The 20,444-nt window shown below is 44.9% G+C and overlaps 1 protein-coding gene across 2 annotated transcripts; it reads right to left on the bottom strand.

Moving 5' to 3' along the window:
• Window positions 1-213: 213 nt before the first annotated feature.
• On the bottom strand, window positions 214-19,158 carry EIF4H (eukaryotic translation initiation factor 4H). 2 transcript variants are annotated; one of them, XM_081890688.1, is made up of 7 exons: window positions 18,996-19,158; window positions 8,646-8,830; window positions 7,988-8,052; window positions 7,785-7,884; window positions 5,166-5,234; window positions 2,814-2,972; window positions 214-2,102 (listed from the first exon to the last, which is right to left on the bottom strand). In XM_081890688.1, the coding sequence occupies exons 1-7, from the start codon at window positions 19,052-19,054 to the stop codon at window positions 1,963-1,965; spliced, it is 777 nt and encodes a 258-aa protein (XP_081746814.1). In that variant the 5' UTR covers window positions 19,055-19,158; the 3' UTR covers window positions 214-1,962. The 2 variants fall into 2 exon arrangements, with proteins under 2 accessions (XP_081746814.1, XP_081746815.1); XM_081890689.1 differs by lacking the exon at window positions 5,166-5,234.
• Window positions 19,159-20,444: the final 1,286 nt, after the last annotated feature.

Genomic DNA, 20,444 nt, shown 5'->3' with positions numbered 1-20,444 from the left:
TGAACAGACTTCAACACAGACCAGTCTTAAATATTACTTAATGTTTTCTTTATTTAAAAGTTCATTCACAAAATACCATATCCATAAATTTACTTTGTCATGAAGCAGAATGTGTTGAGTGTTTGGAAACTTGTCTTTACACGTTTAAAAGTCAAACGGGTTGACTACCAGGTGAGTTTTGCATGGGCATCCTCTTTTCTTTTCTTTTTTGCCTTTTTGCTTTTGCTCTTAAAATCTTGGGTCTTCCACATTTTGAACGGAAGAGCGGCTACTGGATGGATTTCGATTGGAACACAACCACACACACACATACACACACACACAAAAATGCATGTCTCGAAAGAAAAGTAGTGTTAGACAAATGGTTCTTATTCTTAGAAGTGGACTGAAAGACAGGGGCGGGAAGAAACATTTATACTATGATATCCAAGGGGAGGCTAGCCCTTGGAACATTTGCCTATACAAATTGGAACCTGTTTTTACACAATGGACATGTCTTTTTTTTTTAAGGGGAGAGGAGGAATAACACATCTGCTGCTTTCAATTCTACCTGTTCCAAAGCTACAACCGGATACCTTAAGCGTCTATGTCAGGCACTGCAGGTGTTCACACCTTGACCAGACCTCACACTGAAAGCAATAACCTGCGAGCGAGAAACAGCTCCCTTCTTGGTCACCCAACGGCTCAGTATTCTGCTCGCTCTTTAAGTGCGCCATCAAACCTTTTCAAGCAGAATCCTTCTGGTATGGAGAGACAGGGGTTTGCAATCACCTGTTGCCTTTAGCGGCACATAGACAATGGGGTTCTGCGACCCAAAGAGAGCGTCACCCCCTCCCGTCTGTTTGAGAGGCGAAGCACGAAAGCAAAGCTAAGTTCTGCACGGCAGCCCAAGAGACAAGAGCTGAATGCTGGAAGGGCAGAGTCAAGAGCCGTTTCCTTCGAAACAGAACCAAAGAAAGGAAGGAAGGGAGGAAAGTAAACTTTATTCGTTTCAGAAACTAGTTAAAAAGTGGTTAGCAAATATGTAAAAAGAAAACGCAAGAAAATGCTGGAAGAAGACAGTCCTTGGGTGCTACAGGAGGCACGAGCTTCGAGGGCCAGGGAGAAGTCGACAGGCCAAGTCCAGGAAGCAGCAGAGCAGGGGTCCTTGTCTAGATTTGGCTGCTGACACGCAACTCAGCCCCAGGCAGGGGTCTGCAAAGTGCTGGCGGCACTGCCGGGAAGGGGAGGGGGGGAACTGATTTTATTCAGTATATATATGTACATATATATTATTCCAAAGTGCCTAAGGGCTAACGGGTGGCAATCCTATTTAACGTTGTGTTGCATAAGCTAATTCTACAGGGGCTGTATTCTAGAGCTCAAGACGTCTTCCGCTTGGCCGGGACTCCTCGGAGTTCAGGGGCCACGAGGTTGTCGGTGGTAAGCATGCAGTGGAGGTAGAGAAGCACCGTGGAAGGCAGAAGGGAACGAAGTGGAGCAGCAGGACTGAACCCTAACCCGCGTGTCTCGGAAGTGGAAAGAGCCAGAGAGGAAGAAAAGGTGAAAGCAGCACCCCGGGGGAAGAGAAGTCAACTTCTGTGGAAGAGGGCAGCAATTTATTGGCCAGAAGCCATGTGCTGGGTTTGGGGGGAAATGGCTTGCGGGGGGGGGGGGGGGAGAGAGGAGAAACTTAAGACAATGCAGGCACTAGATACAGCAAAGCCAAGAACGTACTAAAAACCACTTGTTAACAGCTGACATGCATTCGCAAGCTCTGGTTTGTTTTGTTTTGATTTTTCCTTTTCTGTTTCAAGGAGGACAGGTGTCAGATGGTAGGAATGGTGGTTGCAGGGTTAATGTTCCGAGCACAGTTAGACACTCTGGGCTGTCTTGCGTTTTGTCTCCCACCCCCACCCCCAGTCCCCTCCCTCAACCCCTTTCTCCCGCCCGCCCCCTCCCATTGCATCCCACCCCTCAAGCTCATTCTTGCTCTTCCTTTACTATTTCCTCCCTCGGCTTGGCTCCACCAAAGATGGCAGAATTGGGGTTGGCTACTTGATTGAGAGGAGTGGCAACCGTCCGGGGCTTGAGCTGGAGTCTGGGCCGCTGGGCTCTTTCCTCTGGAAGAGAAGAAACATTTCTGCTTGAGATGCAGCTCAGGCGGTCCCGTGAGCCAATGAACAAAGGATCGTAGGGCACCTGTGACAGATTGATCAAGGAGAGAAAGCCTCCAGGTGCTGAACTCCCAACTCCCATCAGCCCCGGCCAGCATGCACAGTGGTCAGGGACGACAGGAGTTGTAGTCCGACAAGATCTGGAGGACCGCAGGATCCTATGTTTGGTATAAGGCCAGAGCCCACTTCAAATGCATGAAAGTAGCAGAGAAGTCCTCAAGAAGGCAGATGAACTGAGAGCAAAAAATGCAAAGCCTTATACCTCCTATCATGTTCATCTCTTTGCCACTGGCACAATCCTCTGCTCACTATCCTTGCAAGTGTGTGATGTATTTTACATGGACTGTAGCACCCCCCACCCCCCGCAAAACCTCATGCCAGGTGCCTTTAAGAGATCCATAAGACTCTCCAGTGTATCTGTTATAGCAGACGGTTATGGCCTGCTACTCTGGAATGTCTCATACTCACAAGTCCAAACTTCTGTTGAAATGAACGAAACCAAAAAGCATTTCAAAACCAAGGTGTATCACAGTGCCGTCTGTCGCCGCAACTGACGTGCGACCCTCCAGATGACGTCACTGAATGCTGCAGGCCAAGAGCGGTGGACAGCAGCAATTCAGTTGGACCAAAATGCAGGAGAAAGCAAAGGCTGCCCACCTTCAGTTGGCTCTCTGAAATCCATGGAAGCGCCACGCACTGGAGGCCCATCCCTGAAGCGACCGGTGCCTCCCATGGGTGGACCGGCTGCTCCTCCTCGCCGGTCCCCGGGACGGGTCCGGCCTCCCCGGCCTCCCAGGAAGTCGTCATCTCTGAAACCTGTCGGGAGAGACGCGGCAGTAAGGGCCAGCTCTTCGGACGTGTCCGAAGCGACAGCCTTGCTTCTCACAGAGGCAAACCCACCAGCAGCTCCATCCAACCTGCGGGAGCATCTTGCGGAAGAGTGGCGGCTGAAGGACCAGCTTGGCACGCTTGGCTTGCCAAGAGACAGAAGTGGTTTTAGTTAAGCAGGATGCACTGGAGAGATTGGGCTAGGAGATGACGGCCATGAAACAGGAAGAGAAGAGGCACTCTGCCGTTTCATACAACTAGCTACAGAAAGTGAAAAGCTCCTCCAACAGCGAGGGCATGTATGGGCCCTAACGCTGCCCAAGGTTTGTTGAGAGGTAAAGGCATGGCTTTTTTTTTGAGGATTGCCTGGTGCCGATGCTATGCCGTGGCTCTTGGTGGTGGTGTAAAAACTTGGCACTCTTGATTTTACTGTTAAGTGCTTATTTCATTCTCTTAGTTTGATTGGGTTGCTGTGTTAGATTTCCTTGCAAAAGGAAGAAAGAGGTTTTTTTAAAAAATAGATTGTTGATATTATGAAGGGGATCAAAGAAAAAGGGAGAAAAGTTTCACACCTGCAGACTGCAATACAAATGTAAGATTGCTGCAGCCTGAAATCACGATCCCATACGATTTCTTCCTTTTGGAGAGTGTCAAGTATTAATGCACTGAAGCAAGAGTGGTTGCTTTGGAAAGAAGGTAATCCTTGCTGCTAAAATCAAGATGCATACATGCATTTTTGCCAAGAGGTTTCTTACAACCGACAGGCAATCCATCCCTATTGCAAGTACTCTCAAAAATAAGATGGGAGGATAATTTGCACCAACTGACATATGCATACCTGTACAAGGATGCCAGAAGAAAGCCCAAATTTCTGACTAGAGAAAAATGCAGGGACTGTAATTATAATGACTACTTTTTATTAGGCTGCCTACCAGTATGCTTTTTATTATGTTTTTATCACTGACATTCTGTAATGTGTTTTTAATGCTGTGCACTGACCTGGGATCTTCTGCTAAAGGGCAGTATATAAACTGAAATGCTACTAATAATAAATAAATACTACTACCACTACTACTACTAGACTTACAGAGGCTTACAGAGTTAAGTTTGAAAATTTTCTGGCCAAAAGGAGGGTGGGGGTGGAAACATGATCAAATACAAGGAAAAAGCAGTCTAAGTGCATCAGGAGCAGAACAGGAGAGGGAAGAATGAACTACTTGAGGATAAGATGATCTTACAATCTCCATCCACTTGTGCAACTAAGAATGTGGCTGAATTTCAAGTACAACCATCTGCCATGAACACAATGCGTAGCCACAAGCATTTGGTTTATACTCCCAGATTCTCATCTGTTAAACAGGAATAACCCTCATTATGGTAGCTGTGGAGGTTGGATTGTACATACAAAAAACATCCTGCTAGTTTAGTGCTGTGTAGCAATAAACAGGAATAAAAGGAAAGAGATATAAGAGGCTACACACCCCGCTTTGAGCTGGTCTGCCCAGTTGATGGGAGCCAACTTAGTCCTACAGTCAGAGCATATATTCACGCCGCCCCTCCCAATTGCCTCTGCCCATATTGCAAGAGGAAAGAAGCAATCCAGCATGTTCAGCTGAAAGGCAAGTTAGTAAGCTTTCAAGAAGGGGGTGGAGAATAAGCTACCTGGGCCTATCCTCATCTCACCCAGTGGGCCTGATGCTTTTATTACAGGATCCAGAAGTGTTGTGTGTACCAAAAAGAGACAGACAGATGGAAGCAGAGTCCCAGCTGATGCTAAGACAGAGCAACTCAGAACTGCAGAATCCAAGCCGTGCCTTCTGAAAGCAATTCAGGTACTTGTATTTGTCAAAAAGATCCAACACTTATTCATGCCCTCAAGTCTTCGAAGACTTTCAACTAGCCCCACCCCTACCCCAAACTAGGACTAGACATTGAAATCCTTCAATCAAAACAGAACACAGACGACTTGCAACCTTTGCCACGGTCTTCAAAAATTAAGAAGCATCCAGATAAAGTTTTGGGCTTCTGCCTCAGTGGCCAACCAGACTGCCATAGGATGATCTGTGGTCACAGGCATGTCTGACAGAGAAAGGCAAAAGGAAATTGAAATAAAAACATTTTTTTGGTGGGGGTAGGGGACGAGGAGGAATCAGGAAAATGAAAATGGAGAAATACTGCTACCAGAACTGAAGTCATCTCTGGAATCCCATCCACCTCCTCGTGATTCCCGCGGAGCTCCTCCGCCCATGCCTAAAAAGAAAGCCACATTGCAAGCAGGGGTCAATGGGGAAGATCTAAAAAGTTCCACTGCCAGTGGGCGGAAATCCCAATGCTCTCTCAGTCTGGTGCAATCCTCACATTCACAACCACTGGGCAATTGTACTCTGCAGGAGAATGTGTCTAGATCAGAGGTGTGGTTGGCACATGAAAACCCAGGAAAGGACACCGCTCTTAGCTCTCAAAGAAGGGGGCTCATCCATCCAGGCCTGGGCAGGAAGGTTGCAATGAGGAGACCTGTGAAGTGCCAGCATCTTCAGAAAACGCAAAAGTTCAAAGACAGCTTTTCCGTTATTTCCCTGAGCTGAGATGCACTTAAACCACTTACATCACAAAACTACACAAAGAGGCAGAGGGGACCTGCTAAGGTTAGGAAGATGGCACATTTTCTGCAACATCTACTACACAAACCGTCTCAGCTGCTGCATCTCTATCTGGGAGCACTCATCCTTGTGACACATGTGGTTGCCCAGGCTATGAAGGAGAGCATTAGCAAGCTCAAGGTTCTTGATGTTAGTTAAACAAGAAAAAAGTTTGTTTCCTTTTGGATCCAACAGCTCAAACTGTATGGTATTAATAAAATAGTAGATGAACACTTGTGAGCTCACGCTGCTGCCTCCTTTTGTTTTAGAGAGCACCACACCATGAAATAGCCCAGCCTTTGAAATACCTTTCTGCTCCGGATACTTTTCTGCCTAGCAAAACACATACAGCTGTTTAGATCTGTCTGTGTGAGCCTGGAGCTCTTTAGAACAAAAGAGAAGGCAGCATTAAAACAGTCCAGCATTACTCAGAGCAGTAAGATGCACGGTTTTGAAGACGCCAATTAAATCATTAAGAGGTTATGAGTTAACTGCTCATTTCTACTTTAGCGCCTCAAGATACACGATGCCAATCTTGTTTTCCCACGTAGTTTTAAACTCCATACTTAACTTTAGTTGGGGGAAACTCAACTCAGACATAGTTGGGGGAACTCATGTCTTCAAAGGCTGGCCTACCAGTCTACACTAAGCCTTTTCTGAGCATCTGCCTACCATCAGAGCTAAGCAGTCACCTCCCATGTTTGCAGAGTGGCAGTACATTAGGACACATTTGCTTTCAAGCAAAATGAAAAAAGGCAGGTTGAGGCAAACTATTTATTCTCCCTGCCCTCCAGTTAGCCAAGAAAGCAAGAATATTCCCTCCAATTCAATTTCTCAATGATGTACAGGAGCAGGCAGGGAGACCCAAATCTCCGGCCACAGTTCAGTCAAAACCGCTTTTGTGACTACCACACCTTGAAAAGTCACTGCTTGCAGCTCCTCAGATTATAACTGAGCCTTGGTAGCTCCTACCCCGAATCACTCTCCTTCAATTTGCTTCCTTGAGGTTCCTCCCATGCCAGCCTTTAAGGAGATAAAGCTACTCACCTGTCTGGCTCTGTGCCTACCTATGAGATTCTCATACTTGGAAGAGTTATCCAAGAACACTTGAAGTCTCCTAAGCAGGCATTTGCTGGCACACAATATGGCCACTTGGTGCGCAACAAGACCTGGCTTGCAGCCAGAGCACCAGAGAGGTTGGAGAAGAGGACTTGCCACCACTGCCACTCCCTTTTGCTGCCTGCCACCAGCCACTCCTGGAACCAGCTGTGAACCACCCAGCCCAGTAGAGGGCAATATTCAACCTTGCAGGATCTAATTTGCCTTTTACTGGAACTGTGTCAGCTGGAGCCAGGTGCAAAAGACATACCCTTAGAATTAAAGAACAAGGTGCCTCTGTACAACTGCTAAGCGCATGAATTTGTTCTGAGCCCAAGAACTGAACTGAACTCAGTCCTTCCACACATAAATCAATTTCTTGTTAAATATTGTTTGCTTTTTAGACAGTACACTCTGTGTGAGTGTGTTTAAATGCTTTATATTTATATTCTAAGATTTCTTGATTTCAGCAATCTAATTTAGGTATGTCATTTTGCTTGTTGCTATTGTTAAACAACAAAAGTCAGAAATCTTTGCCAATACACCACGAATTACCCAAATATCTAGATCACAAACTACCTTCTGCCTACCCCGATCTAGGCTGCCCACCTCTTCTGAACTGCTGTGGCCTCCTGGAGCGCAGCAAGACTAGAAACTGATTAGCTTCTTGATTTATTTACTGGCCTGTTTATTTGGATTTAGCTCTGAACTTGTGGTGCATGGTCTAGATTATACCACTCCAATAATACATTATCACAAACTCTAGATTATTCCACCATTAAGACTAATTTTTCCCATATGTATTTAACTGTGTTTCTTGTCTTTGAATTTATTGAAGTTCAATACAGATAGTTTCCCCCAAAATGTTTTGTCTTTTGATAATACTAACATTTATATAATACTAACATATTGTGAGCAACTTTGGGCACAGTTTACTGTTGAAAAGTGGTAGGTAACTAAACTAAAAGCTTAGTATTATACATGCACACATGCTAGTTTAAGGCGGCACTAATGCACTCATTCCAATTTGCCATATATTAAAGAGCAGCTATTTAAACATCACCTCTGTCCTCTGGGCCGCCACCTTTTCTGAAACCGAAGCCACCTTTGTCTTGTTTCCTGCCTTCAGCAATGTCCACTCGGAGTGACCGGTCCCCCCAAAGCTGTTGGATGCAGAAGAAGAAGAGGAGAAATCTTACCACCAGTCATTCCAGCAAGGGCAGCTATCAATTTTCAAATACTATTTTATAAAAATGGTAAGCTTACTGCTCCATCGTATGTCAGAGCTTCTTTAAGCGATTCAACCTCATCAAATTCTACGTAACAAAATCCTGTAAGACAAAAAGAGATTAAAAACAAAACAAAAAACAGAAGCCAACTTTCATCTCAGTATCTGGAAAGTTGCGAACCCAGATGGTGTATACAAGTGGGCTGTTAGGAAAGGAAGTCAAACTAGGATATCAGGGCAAACAGAGGTTCATGAGCTGATCTGTCTCCTTGAGGTACCACTGATTTCCATCCTGTTCCCCAATCTCTTCCCTCACTTCTGCAAACAGAGTAAGGAGATTTGAGAGATGGTGGAAAGAGAGAACATGTAAGCAAACCTGAAGGACAATATGTTCCCACACAAAACTCCCCCAAAGCAAACGTCTTCAGAGAAGTTAAGCTGAGTGACCACTAGAGACTGCCTGTTCTTTCTATGACTGTAAGCAGACTATGAAAGCTAAATGGTACAGCACATGCTCTGCAGGGAGAAGGTCCCAGGTTTAATCCCCATCATCTTCAGGTAGCTCTTGATTAGCAGAGTATGCTTGAAAACTACTTAAGATGGCATGGGCACCTTAAAACCTGGTATCTCTCACCACTAATCAGCTGCCTCTCTACCTCAAACTTGGTTATGAAGGAGAGACATAGAAGCACCTACCTTTAAATTTATCTGTCTCTTTGTCTCTGACTAATCGCACACTCCTTACACTGAGATCTTTGAAAATGGCATCGATGTCTCCTTGGACCGTGTTGAAGGGGAGGTTGCCAACGTACGCTGTGAAGGGGGGCTCTGTTGGAAGCTCTTTCTGTCTACGTGGGCCAACACCAGCACTGCCACGAGATCTGTTGACAAGCACAGAATTAGAGCCTAGGCCAGAATGCTCCTGGGATCAGGAAGCAGCAAGGATGCTCCATGTGGGGAAGGCAGGAAAGAGATGTTACAGTAGAGCTGTATCTCAGTTATACTAGCTGTGTAATATAAAAAAAGGATGATATAGCCTCTCCTCCAGGAGTTGACAATTCAAATTTAGCCAGTAGAGAGAAAGGAGGGTGTTAATGTATACAGACACAGGGGCACAGAAAGTAGAAATTTTGTATTAATTGGGTATACGTTTTAACTAAAATCTTGCTATTAATTAGCCACACAGTGCAGCCCCAACAACAGATGCCTGTGAACAAATGCAGTTATGTGCAGCTCCCCAAGTATGAAGAACAGCAGTCAGCCATGCCAAGTTCAATCACTGTGCTGCCTGATCCTATGCGCATCTACTCGAAGTGGTTCAAAGATCTGAAGGGGGCAACTTTCCTCAACCTTTCAGTGCAGGACACTTGGTACAGGCAGGAGGGTTTAGTGAGCATGAGTAGAAACCCAAGGGCAACTTGCTTTTTATACAAAATTAATTCATATACACATGGTGTACAATTTGTTAACTTGACTGAATTGGGAGTGCATAAAACCAACCCCAGCATCCTGAAAGGCATCTGGAACAGCAAGGTGGCTCTAACCAGCTGGCTCTGTCATTTGGTGTCCGTGATGGAAGATGTTGACAGGCAGTTAAAAAAATGACATACTACTAACCATATGCAGGCCATTTTATACACAGGGCAGGCAGGAGGTAGATCAGGATGTACTGACAAGACCTCTGGATGAGCTGCAGCTACAATTTGGGACTCCCAACAGTTTAAGAAGAGCAAGTATAGAACGCTTTGCTGATATGGCTAGGCTTGTGCTGATAGATAATCTCCAAGCCTATTTAAGCCAGTATTAACTGGTAGGCTTTCTAGGACTGGGCAATATCTGGTTTTCAACACCGCGATATATCACCAGCTACACATCAGGATCTATTACAATGTGTAAAATAAGGATGGAGCTGTGTAGAGTCATTGGCTGGCTTCACAGTTTTTCCCACACTGTGATTTTTTATTTTGCATAGCACAAACATATTTATCATTATTTGTGATGTATTGACAGGTCAAAAATTATGAAACTGTTATCATGATATGAACTTCAAACCTGTTTTGGGCTATGTATCAATATACAGCCCAGCCCTATTGACTACATCTTTGTGTAGCTCTGCTAGCCAATTTTAAAGCTGTATTGGAATCCTATCTCTAGTGACTCAGATGTAGATTGATACTTTATTCAGAACCTTTTAACCCTGCTGAAAAGGCACCCAGATTGACAGTCCCTGGCTACAATCTGGGTGCCTTTTCAGCAGGGATTGTCAGTCCCTAGACTTACAATCTAAAATGCATGAAATAAAAGGGGAAAGGGAAGAGGGTTGAAGAAGGGAGAAAGTAAGCGAGCTCAGGCTCCAGTTCTAATTGGTGGACCTGAGAGGTTTAGTAACAAAGCATTGTAGACCTGCCCACCTCTATTTTTGAATGTTCTGACAGGCAAGGAGGGCACCCTACTTGCCTGTGGCCTTCCCAATACAATCTTTCTGCAGTCCTTATGGGAAGAAAACTATTCCATAGCCAAAGCATGTATTTGTAGTTAAAATACAGTCATACCTCGGGTTACAGATGCTTCAGGTTGTGTTTTTTCGGGTTATGGACCGCCGAAACCCAGAAGTACCGGACTGGTTACTTCCGGGTTTTGGCAGTCTCACATGCGCAGAAGTGCCAAATCGCAATCTGCGTTGCTGTTGGTTGCGAGCGCTGCAGGTTGCGAACGTGCACCCGACACGGATCATGTTCGCAACCCGAGTGTCCACTGTACTTTTTGGTATAATGCCCCAGTCAAAAATTCTGCTAGGGCAGCAAGCATTTTAGATAAGTGGCACATAACTGCTAAGAAAAGCTACTATGCGAGCACACAAAAAGCAGCAGATTTCAAGAACAATGAAGGATGAAGGGAGAGAGCTAGCCAAATGCTTTTGGATACTTTATCAGTCCTCCATTTGGAATACATCCCAGTTGCCTTCTTTTCACCTGATCAACATGCTTGATATGCCTAGAAAGAAGCCACAGGTGTCATCTGGCCAATTCCAAATATACCTGGAGCTCTTTGCCTTTTTTAAACATAAAAGCAATGCAGAAAAGGTGCAGATTTGCCTAGGTAAATATTCAAGTTCAGTAATGCTATTAGAAAACATAAAAAGATGCCTTCCAACTAAGGTTAACTAAATTGATAGTCTAAACTAAGACCATTTCTAAACCTAAATACATATTGAAAAAGAAAAGATACTGAATGCTAGGACAGGGTAAGTGTGTAGTTCTGAGTGTGGTGCTGTTGAGAGACTGCACTGTATCAAATGCTTATCAGTCCTAAATCTACTTCTTAGATAGAAGCAGTCACCATAACCTACTCAGTTTTTCTTACAAGAAGAAAAAGAAAAAAAGAAACCACTTGGTTCAGTGTTAGAACACGTGCAAAGATCTACTTTACCTGCACCCAACTGTGCATTAAAACTCACATCATGGATACCTTACGTATAACAGCAATGCCAGCAGTATAGTCTCATGGATATGCCCACTACGTTTATAAATGGGTGACAAATTATATTTGTCTTATGGAGTTTGACCACAAAGAGCTTAGGGAATCTGGCCCGTCCAAATAAGTATTGAGTGGGTCTTGCTCTGTGTCTTCCTTTCCACATCAACCAGCCATAAATAGGTTGGGCTTCTTCACAACTAACAGAGGCAACAGACTGATGAAGCATGTCACCACCAGTCCTATGAAGAGATGATGAACTGTTTTCTGGAAGGGTGACTCGGTCTTATGAGCCAACCATGACCAATTCATGTGCTTTCATAAGGACACTCATGTCACATTACACACAATTTAAGAACAGTTACTCAACCCAGTTGACCGGCAAACCAACCTCAGCACCATGAGCCCTGGATGAAGACTCCCTCCTAGATACTCCCAGTGACACACCTATCCCATCATGTTTCCTAACGACAATCTGTAGTCATCTAAATTTATGAAGTTGGTTAGCCAGGGGTGGAAACTGCTATTCCATCAAGACAGAGACTATAAAGGAAATGGGAACTAGGTACAGAGCAATTTATCTGATATACTCCGCAAGACAGGATGTTTAGAATGATGCATGTAGACATGTACCCTAAACACAATCTACTCTTAAAAAAACCACAACCATAAATGCCTCTGTATAGTTTTCTGATGAGAACTCAATTTCCTTGTCAAAACTTCACCAGCTGCCTACATGCAGGCAACATACTATTTTAAGATACAACTTTTCTAAAGTCCATATTACTGCAGAATCCAAAGAAATTAATAACATAATGCTATTACCCTTGCAGCACAAGAGCATGTGGTGATTGTGGAAGATTCATGATTCTTCCCTAGATATAAAGAGAGTTCTCAACTCCCTCTCACTCCCATAGGGTCTGCCCTAGCCTGGATGAATCACTAGCCCTGGATCAAGTCTTCTCAAGGGGAAGTCTTCATGCAAATGCCTCAATTTCACTCCTGGCATTATCACTGGCACTGGTATAATACTCATTAGAACATGAGAAATTAAAGTCCAAAGTACGAGATTGGTTGCATTACTATCAGATAAATGAGGCATTTAAACAGGACAGGAAAATAGGCTTCCAGAAGGAGAGGTCAAAATTAGAAACAGAATTGCTAGAACCCAATACTAAGAACCTGTCAAGAATGTATAATTTGCTGTTGAAATGGAATACACAGGATGAAACGGTGAAATCAGCTATGATTAAATGGGCACAAGACATCGGTCATGACATTATGTTTGCTGACTGGGAACAGTTATGGACCACCGGTGTTAAATTTACGGCATGTAATGCCTTAAGAGAAAACATAATGAAAATGATTTATAGGTGGTACATGACCCCAGCCAAGCTTGCAAAAATTTACCATTTGCCCAATAATAAATGTTGGAAATGTAATGAGACTGAAGGTACTTTTTACCACCTTTGGTGGACCTGCCCGAAGATTAAAGCCTTTTGGGAAATGATCTATAATGAAATTAAGAAAGTCCTTAAGTGGACTTTTCCTAAGAAACCTGAGGCTTTTCTTCTGGGTATGGTTGGCCAATTGGTGCCAAGGAAGGACAGGACGTTTTTCATGTATGCTACCACAGCAGCAAGAATCCTTCTGGCAAAGTATTGGAAGACACAAGAACTACCTACTCTGGAAGAATGGCAGACGAAGGTGATTGACTACATGGGACTGGCAGAGATGACCGGCATAATCCGTGACCAGGGGAAAGAGACAGTGGAAGAAGACTGGAAGAAATTTAAGATATACCTTAAAAATTGTTGTAAAATTGAGGAGTGTTAAGATGTCAAGGAATAAGAAATAGAGAATTGCAGCTGTAATTAACAAGTTAAAGGAAAAAAATGTAATGAAAGTGAATTAAATAATTAATTAATTGGAGGAGTTGCTAAAGAAATGAAAAACAAGGATGCAGCAAAAGGGAGGTATGGGGAAGTAAGGTGTATGGAAATAAGATTATGAAATTATACATGTTTATATGTTTGTATGTCTCTGTTTTGTTTATTGTTTGTTTTGATTATGTGTGTGGAAAACAAATAAAAATTTATTTTTTTTAAAAAAATACTCATTAGAACAAACACAGCTGCCAGCTATGAAGTCAATGCCATTAATAAAGAGTGAGGAAAGACGAGGTAAAGTTGTATCACTCTGACTGGCTCTCTAATAGGAAAACACCACCTCCTTTCAATGGTGAGGCAGCTTATAAAGCTGAGATACAATACTAGGTTCAACAGATGTGCATAACACCCATAAAAAGTATACATAGTCTCTACCAGCTAACCTGTAACCTTTGCATATTTTTGATTACAGTTTTCATCAGCTGCAGCCAACAATTTATTACAGACAGTTTACAATCACATAAAACTAAAACAAAAGCAGACTATTATTAAAACAGTGAAACAATAGAATACAAAGTAATGTAAAAATTTCACATACAAACAGCCTGAAAGTAGAAAAGAGTCTTATCTTGATAAATAAATAACTGTAAGCTCAGCACAAGTTGAACCACTTTGGGGGAAACTGAACAAACAGGACTAACATATCCTCCTGTTGTCACATCTGGTGGCAGGAAACCCAGAGACCAGTTGGAATGGGAGCAGGCACTTCTCTAGACATCCCTGTGTGACAAGAGCTCAAGGCAATGCATCAGTGCACTTTCTGCCAGAACAGAATCAAAAATATTTTTGCTGCAGACCAAAATCTAATTTCCAGTCCAGAAATGGGGGCAATAACTTTAACATATGTTACAGAATGGCTGCATCTGAATGTTTAGAATTAGGTTGTTTCACTGCAGTTTGATAGCACTTGAAATTGCAACTTAAGGAACTAGGAAATTACCAATACAGTACAATAAAGGGGCTATCAACATGTGCTGTTTGTTATCTTCAGCAAATCTGAACAAACTTTTTCAGGCTTGTGTCCCAGCTGTGCTCAAAAGTTTAACTTAGATTATTTAAGTACTGAAATTAATTGCACTGAAACTAATACAGCCACAGCAGTCAGCATTTTTGCAAAAGGCAGCAGTAAACAGCTCAACCAATTTCCAAGGTATTATGCCTACCTACTGCTTTCAGGAGCCTTTAAATAAGAATGCTAGTGAACAAATGCTGGAGCCGATGAAATCTGGCATACACTGATGAGTTTTCCATCTTAGACTACACCCATACTGTAATCAGCTCATTTCCCAGTTTGATAAACTCGAACTGAAAAGTAAGCTCCAAGTACCAAATGTTCACTTCCCTTTCCATAGGCAACACACAAGCAGCATCAGCCACTCCTCATAGCCCTACTCCCTTATTTGATTTTAGTCAGACTCTTCTCTGCCTTTTGCTTGTTCCTTTCTCATGCTTAGCCACTGCAAAGGGCTAGGAATGCACAGCTCTTATGGCTTGTAGAAAAAGGTACAAGCTGTGATCAAGTCAGCAAGATGCCTGGCAGAGATGTTGGGGAAACGAACCTCCAGGTGGCAAAGCAGATCATCTGTATACACCTCCCAGATCACGTTAATGTGGAGAATAATACACTGCAAGGCATATGCAATTCCTCCTATACAAAAAGTATCACCTAAAAAATACTGTTCAGGGGTCTTTGTGGGAGGCATCAAGTGACCAAAAGGCCATTAGTCTCTGCTCCACTAGATTCAAAACTAGCCAGATGAGTAGCCATGGACTTCTCCTTTGCTCCACCTCATAAATGTATAAGTGCCTTAACCTACCTCCTCACCCTAAAAGATACAACCCTGTATTTCATCCTTTATTTCACCTTCAATCTCATTTTTATCCTTACCCCACTATTTCCATTTCGTCTGAACTCTGTGTTCCACCTTACATCCAAAGGATATACCTTCCCTGACCCCTAGATTCATACCATCCATCCCCACTCCTGCTTAACCTCTATTGATTGATCCATAATCTTCCTTTCTTCTGCTCTACTATCAAGATTTAGATTTGGCAGCTCCTTGAGGAATAGCTTTGTTTTATTTCTTACTCATATTACTCTGTCAAGCAATGCTGACATTAGCAGCACTACGTATAGTAAATTCTCAGCAGTCCATACAAACCATACTGTAAGGTAGACAGAATAAAAAGGGCCACCCTGGAAAGACATATGAAATAAAAAGGGGCAAACTGAGGAGCTTAGTAAATCTTCCTATCCAGTATGTTTCACACCCACAACCATTTTCGTAAGAGATGCATATATGCTTTTCTAAAGAGATACGCAGTCAAATTGAATGCAGACCAGAAAACAAATCACATCTCCTAGCAGAACCCATCCGCCTGCAAAAGAATAGGAAATGTTTCAAGTGATTCCATTCACTTGCGAAAAGTATCATCCACCCTTCGCCAAATGGTCCTAGGGAGGAAAAACCACAAATATTACTTTAAAAATCATTAAAACAAAATACTCAACTAGATGACTCATCACTATCCCTGGCTCCTCCTGCAGGCCTGGACAAAGAGCTGTGTTTTCCATAAACGAAAGTAACACTGCTCTAGATGCACCTCAGAAGGGAGGGCACTCCAGAGATGAGAAGGCGCCCAAAGAAAGCTCTCCTATTAGTCAACTTTTATCAATTTCATCCCAAAGTATACATCGATGAGAGTACACTGAATTGTACTCTGAAGCAAACTAGCAACCAGTGCCGAGCCTTTAAGATCAGTGTTAAATGAGTGTAGCCATCAATGCCCACCAGTATCTAGCCAAAGCATTCTGCACAAGCTGCAACCTCTGAAACATGTGATGGCAGCTCCACATAGATGATGTGGACAATAATTTTATCAGGAGGTTATGAGAATATGAGTTACTATGGCCAGGCTTTTTTCCCCCAGATTGTAAGATGAGCCTGAAAGGTCAGGCCAATGGCCTATCTCATTCATTATCCAGTTCTCACAGTGGAAAGCTAGCTACTTGTCAGAAGCCTGCAAGCTAGGCATGAGCACAACATCACTCTGTCCACTTGTGATGCCCAGGAACTTGTATTCAGAAGCACAATGCTTCTGCATAGTCTCATGGCTAGTAGCAGTGGCTACCCAGGAATGGGTGTAGCTGGTGAACCAGGAAGTAGACACACCTAGCCACTGAAGCAACTTGGACCTCAGGTAACATAGCTGTATTATGCACCATCCCAAGCTATCTACCTGCCTTTCAAGGAAGTGCAACCCCATTTAGTTCTTGGATTCAAGAACCCAAAGCAAACCTCCATCTTGTCTGGATTCATTTTCCATTTATTGGTCCACATCCAGCCCATTACTGCCACCAGTCCAGTCAACACTCTGCCTCACCTGCTTCAGATGGAACAGAGAAAAAGAGTTGTGTGTCATCTGCATATTGATGAAACTTTGCTCCATGTTGCCTAATGAGTTCTCCCTGCAGCATCATACAGGTGTTAAAAAGAACGGGGGACAGGATGAAACCCTGCAGGACACTTACCATGCAGTCAAGCAGTAGCTCCCCATTACTACTCTGTAAGTAAACCTGGAACAGTGTGGTCACCTCCCAAAGCCACAGATTTGTTTGTGAGCACAACACACATAGTACTTTTTGACTGACCCTAAAGTTTTTTTCTTATGACAATTCTTTATGCTGGTTCTTTCTATTTTCTGAAACCTGTCAAGATAACCCAGAAGATTTCACATACTGAAGAATTCTTTGGGCATTCCCCCTCCCCTTCACTCAAAAACTTATTCAGGCAAGTCACTCTGACTCTTCCCCCCCCCCTCTATATTTGCTATATGAAGATAATCGTGATGAACCTACAGGGGTTTTTATGAGAATGGCTGAGATAACTGCTCTCAAGTGAACAAGATATAAAACTTCATAATTTTCTCACTTATACCACTTTTAAACAGTTTACAAAGCACTATATCCCAAATATACTCTCTACTATTAAAAATAGAAACCTCTCAGCTTCTCTCTGATAAGAGATCACACATTATTCTTACTGGAGTAATAGGACTGGTCAATAACTCCAGATTCTCTCACAAAGACAGCCCTGCAGTTATGGTTTAATGTTGTGTGTGAATGTAGTCATGAGATGTGGAAAAAGAGGAAGCAAAAATAAATAAACAGGTAAAGTAACTGTTACTTTTTTATGCCCCCTTCCCCATATACTATACTTATCCATCTATAAGTTGCTGGGTGGGTGTGAAGAAGGAAACATTTTCCTCCAACTTCCATCCATTCCTCCATATTACTCTTTCCTATGGTATGACTCATATGCTCCCCACTCCTTCAAATTATCACCCCCCTTGCCCACAAATAAGCACAAACTTGGGGAACAAACTCAATTACGAAAACAAACTCAGGTCCCAAGCCAGAGCTAAGAATATAGGATGAGCTCCTTATTGAACTACATGGAGAGGTTACAATATGAGGGAGTAGTAGTTTAGAAGAAAAAGTAGAGTAGGGATGGACCAGAAGATTCTCTCAAATTTATCCATCAAATAAAACTGAATGGCACAAACTATGGGATTCACTGCCACAAAATGCAGGGACAACAATGGGAATGGACATGGATGGCTTTACAGGGCATTAGACAAATTTGTAAAGTTTAAGACCACCATTGTTTACTAGTCATGACAGCTATATGCTACCACCTTCAGCAGCAGAGGCAGAATATAGCTGAATAATAGTTGCCCAGGCATTTCAGCAGGTTCCTATTGCCCACCATCCTGTCTACCTCTGGACTTTCCAGAAGCATCATGGTGGTCACTGTGATGCTGAATTAAGTAGGACCCACCTTATTAACCCTTATTCTCCTGTGGGACTGCAATCCCAGTTCCCAGGCAAAAGCATCCAGGCCTGAAACTTCTTCCCCACAGGCTTTACTTACACCCCACAGAGTCCCTTCCCGCTTTCCCCTTTAACCAACCTCAGTCCACCTGCCCCCCAGCACCACCCACCTCTTGATACCCCACTAAGAGACTAAAGAAGCTGGAGCCCTTTCCCCACAATCTTACACCTTCCTCGACCTGCCTCCTTTATCAGAGACCACTTACCTTCCACCGAAGCCTGTTACCCATTCCCATGAGAGACATCTCAGGCCTGGCCCATTTCCTCCCATAAATTATGCCCTCCTAGATCTCTTTTTCAGCCCCCCTTTCCTGTCAGAGGCCACTTCCACCAGAGCCCAAAATACCCCCCCCCCGCCCCAGGAACACCTTTGCTCACACCTTCCTTGATCCCTCTTGTCCTGACCCACCTCCCCCCGCCAGGGGCCACTTCCCTTCCGCCAGAGCCCGGATCCGTCTCCCCCGCCCCCTTCTTGGCACCCTCGTGAGAGGCGCTCCAGGCCCGACCCGTCCCCCCGCCGCAGAAGCTTCGCCTCCGGCCCTCCCGGGCCCCGCGCTCGCTCCGACCCGCCTCCCCCGCCCGGAGGCTCCTTCTCCTCCCTCGACACACGCGCTCGCCGCCCCGCGCACGGGCCCTCCTGCCGCCGCCGCCCCCTCGCTCCTCCCCTCGCCCGGGCCCCGAGGCCTCCCTTCGCCTCCCCGGCCGGCCCCGCTCCCCTTCCCCGCTCACCCGCGGCCGCCGCCGAAGCTGCTGTAGGCCCGGTCGTCATAAGCGTCGAAATCCGCCATTGCTGCTGCTGCTGCTGCTCCTACTGCTGCCGCTGCTCCTGTCGCCGCCTCAGCCTCCCCCGAGCGCGAGCGAGCGCCGCAGGACCCCCGCGCCGCTTATATAGCGGGCCTCGGCCAGGGGCTGTCCGTCGCGGTGCCTGCAGCCGAGGAGCGCTCTGCGCCTGCGCGCGGCGGGGGTGGCCCAGGCGGTGCCTGACTGGAAAGTGAAGTGGGGGGGGGGAGGAGAGGTTTCAAAATGACCCAGCCCTAGCAGGCAGAAGAGCCGCATGTGGGGATTGGGGTGATGGAGGATTAAAAGCTTCCCTCCTGCTACCTGAGGAGAGAAGTGGGAGGCAGTGTAGCAAGCTTCCCTCTCTGACCTGCTGGGAGGTGCAGAGAAGTGCTTTGCCATCCCATGCGTGAAATCCTAGCCTTGCAGCGCTGCCATTTCCAGCTTACAGTGGTACCTCGGGTTAAGTACTTAATTCGTTCTGTACTTAACCTGAAACTGTTCTTAACCTGAAGCACCACTTTAGCTAAATGGGGCCTCCCACTGCCACTGCGCTGCCGGGGCACGATTTCTGTTCTCATCCTGAAGCAAAGTTCTTAACCTGCAGCACTATTTCTGGGTTAGCGGAGTCTGTAACCTGAAGCGTCTGTAACCTGAAGTGTATGTAACCCGAGGTACCACTGTATAATCATTCCTCTGAATGCTAGATGCTGGGAATCGCAGGAGGGCAGACCCCCAGGAGTCTGGTTGGCCACTGAGGGCAAGGCACAATGAACGTATGTTGACATCTGCCTCTCTCTCGGGAGACAATGGAAGAGTGCGCATTTGGGGCTAAAGCCAACCCGTTGGAGAGTCACAGCGCCTGCTGTGGCTGTAGAGACCAAAAATGGGAGAGACATGTTTTGTTGCAGCTGGGGCAGAGGAAGGAGTCAGGTTGTGCTGCTGCAGGTGCACCACGGCATTTCTTCTCTGCGCGCTCCTCTCAGCAGTCGGTCCTCCTCGGGTGACTGCTGTGGATACACAACCTGCCTCCAGGCGCTGTGGTCATCTGCAAGGGATTCAGACAGGCAGGGTTGATGTTGCCAGCCTTTATGTCTCATTTGTAACACAGAGTTGGTCTGCGAGGGGTGCCTGAAGACAGTTCTGCATACAGGAAGTCTATACTATAGGAATCCTGTCATCTTCCATGCTGTGTACATGACCAAGCCAGCATAGATGTCGCTGAGACAGGACTGTGAACATGCTGGGGATGTGGACTTGGGAGAGCACATCTTTGTTTGAGACTCTGTCCTGCCATGTGGTGCCCAAAAGCTTCCTGACGCCGTACATTGAAGCGGCGCTCCTGGTGGGTGTAAGTTGCCCACAACTCACTTCCATAATGTTGTGCTATCTGTCTGTCTT

This window comes from Podarcis melisellensis, assembly GCF_964234715.1.
Source record: "Podarcis melisellensis genome assembly, chromosome: 15".
Lineage (NCBI taxonomy): Eukaryota > Metazoa > Chordata > Lepidosauria > Squamata > Lacertidae > Podarcis > Podarcis melisellensis.
The sequence above is the reverse complement of the archived record's forward strand: the minus strand, read 5'-3'. Positions and strand labels throughout refer to the sequence as shown.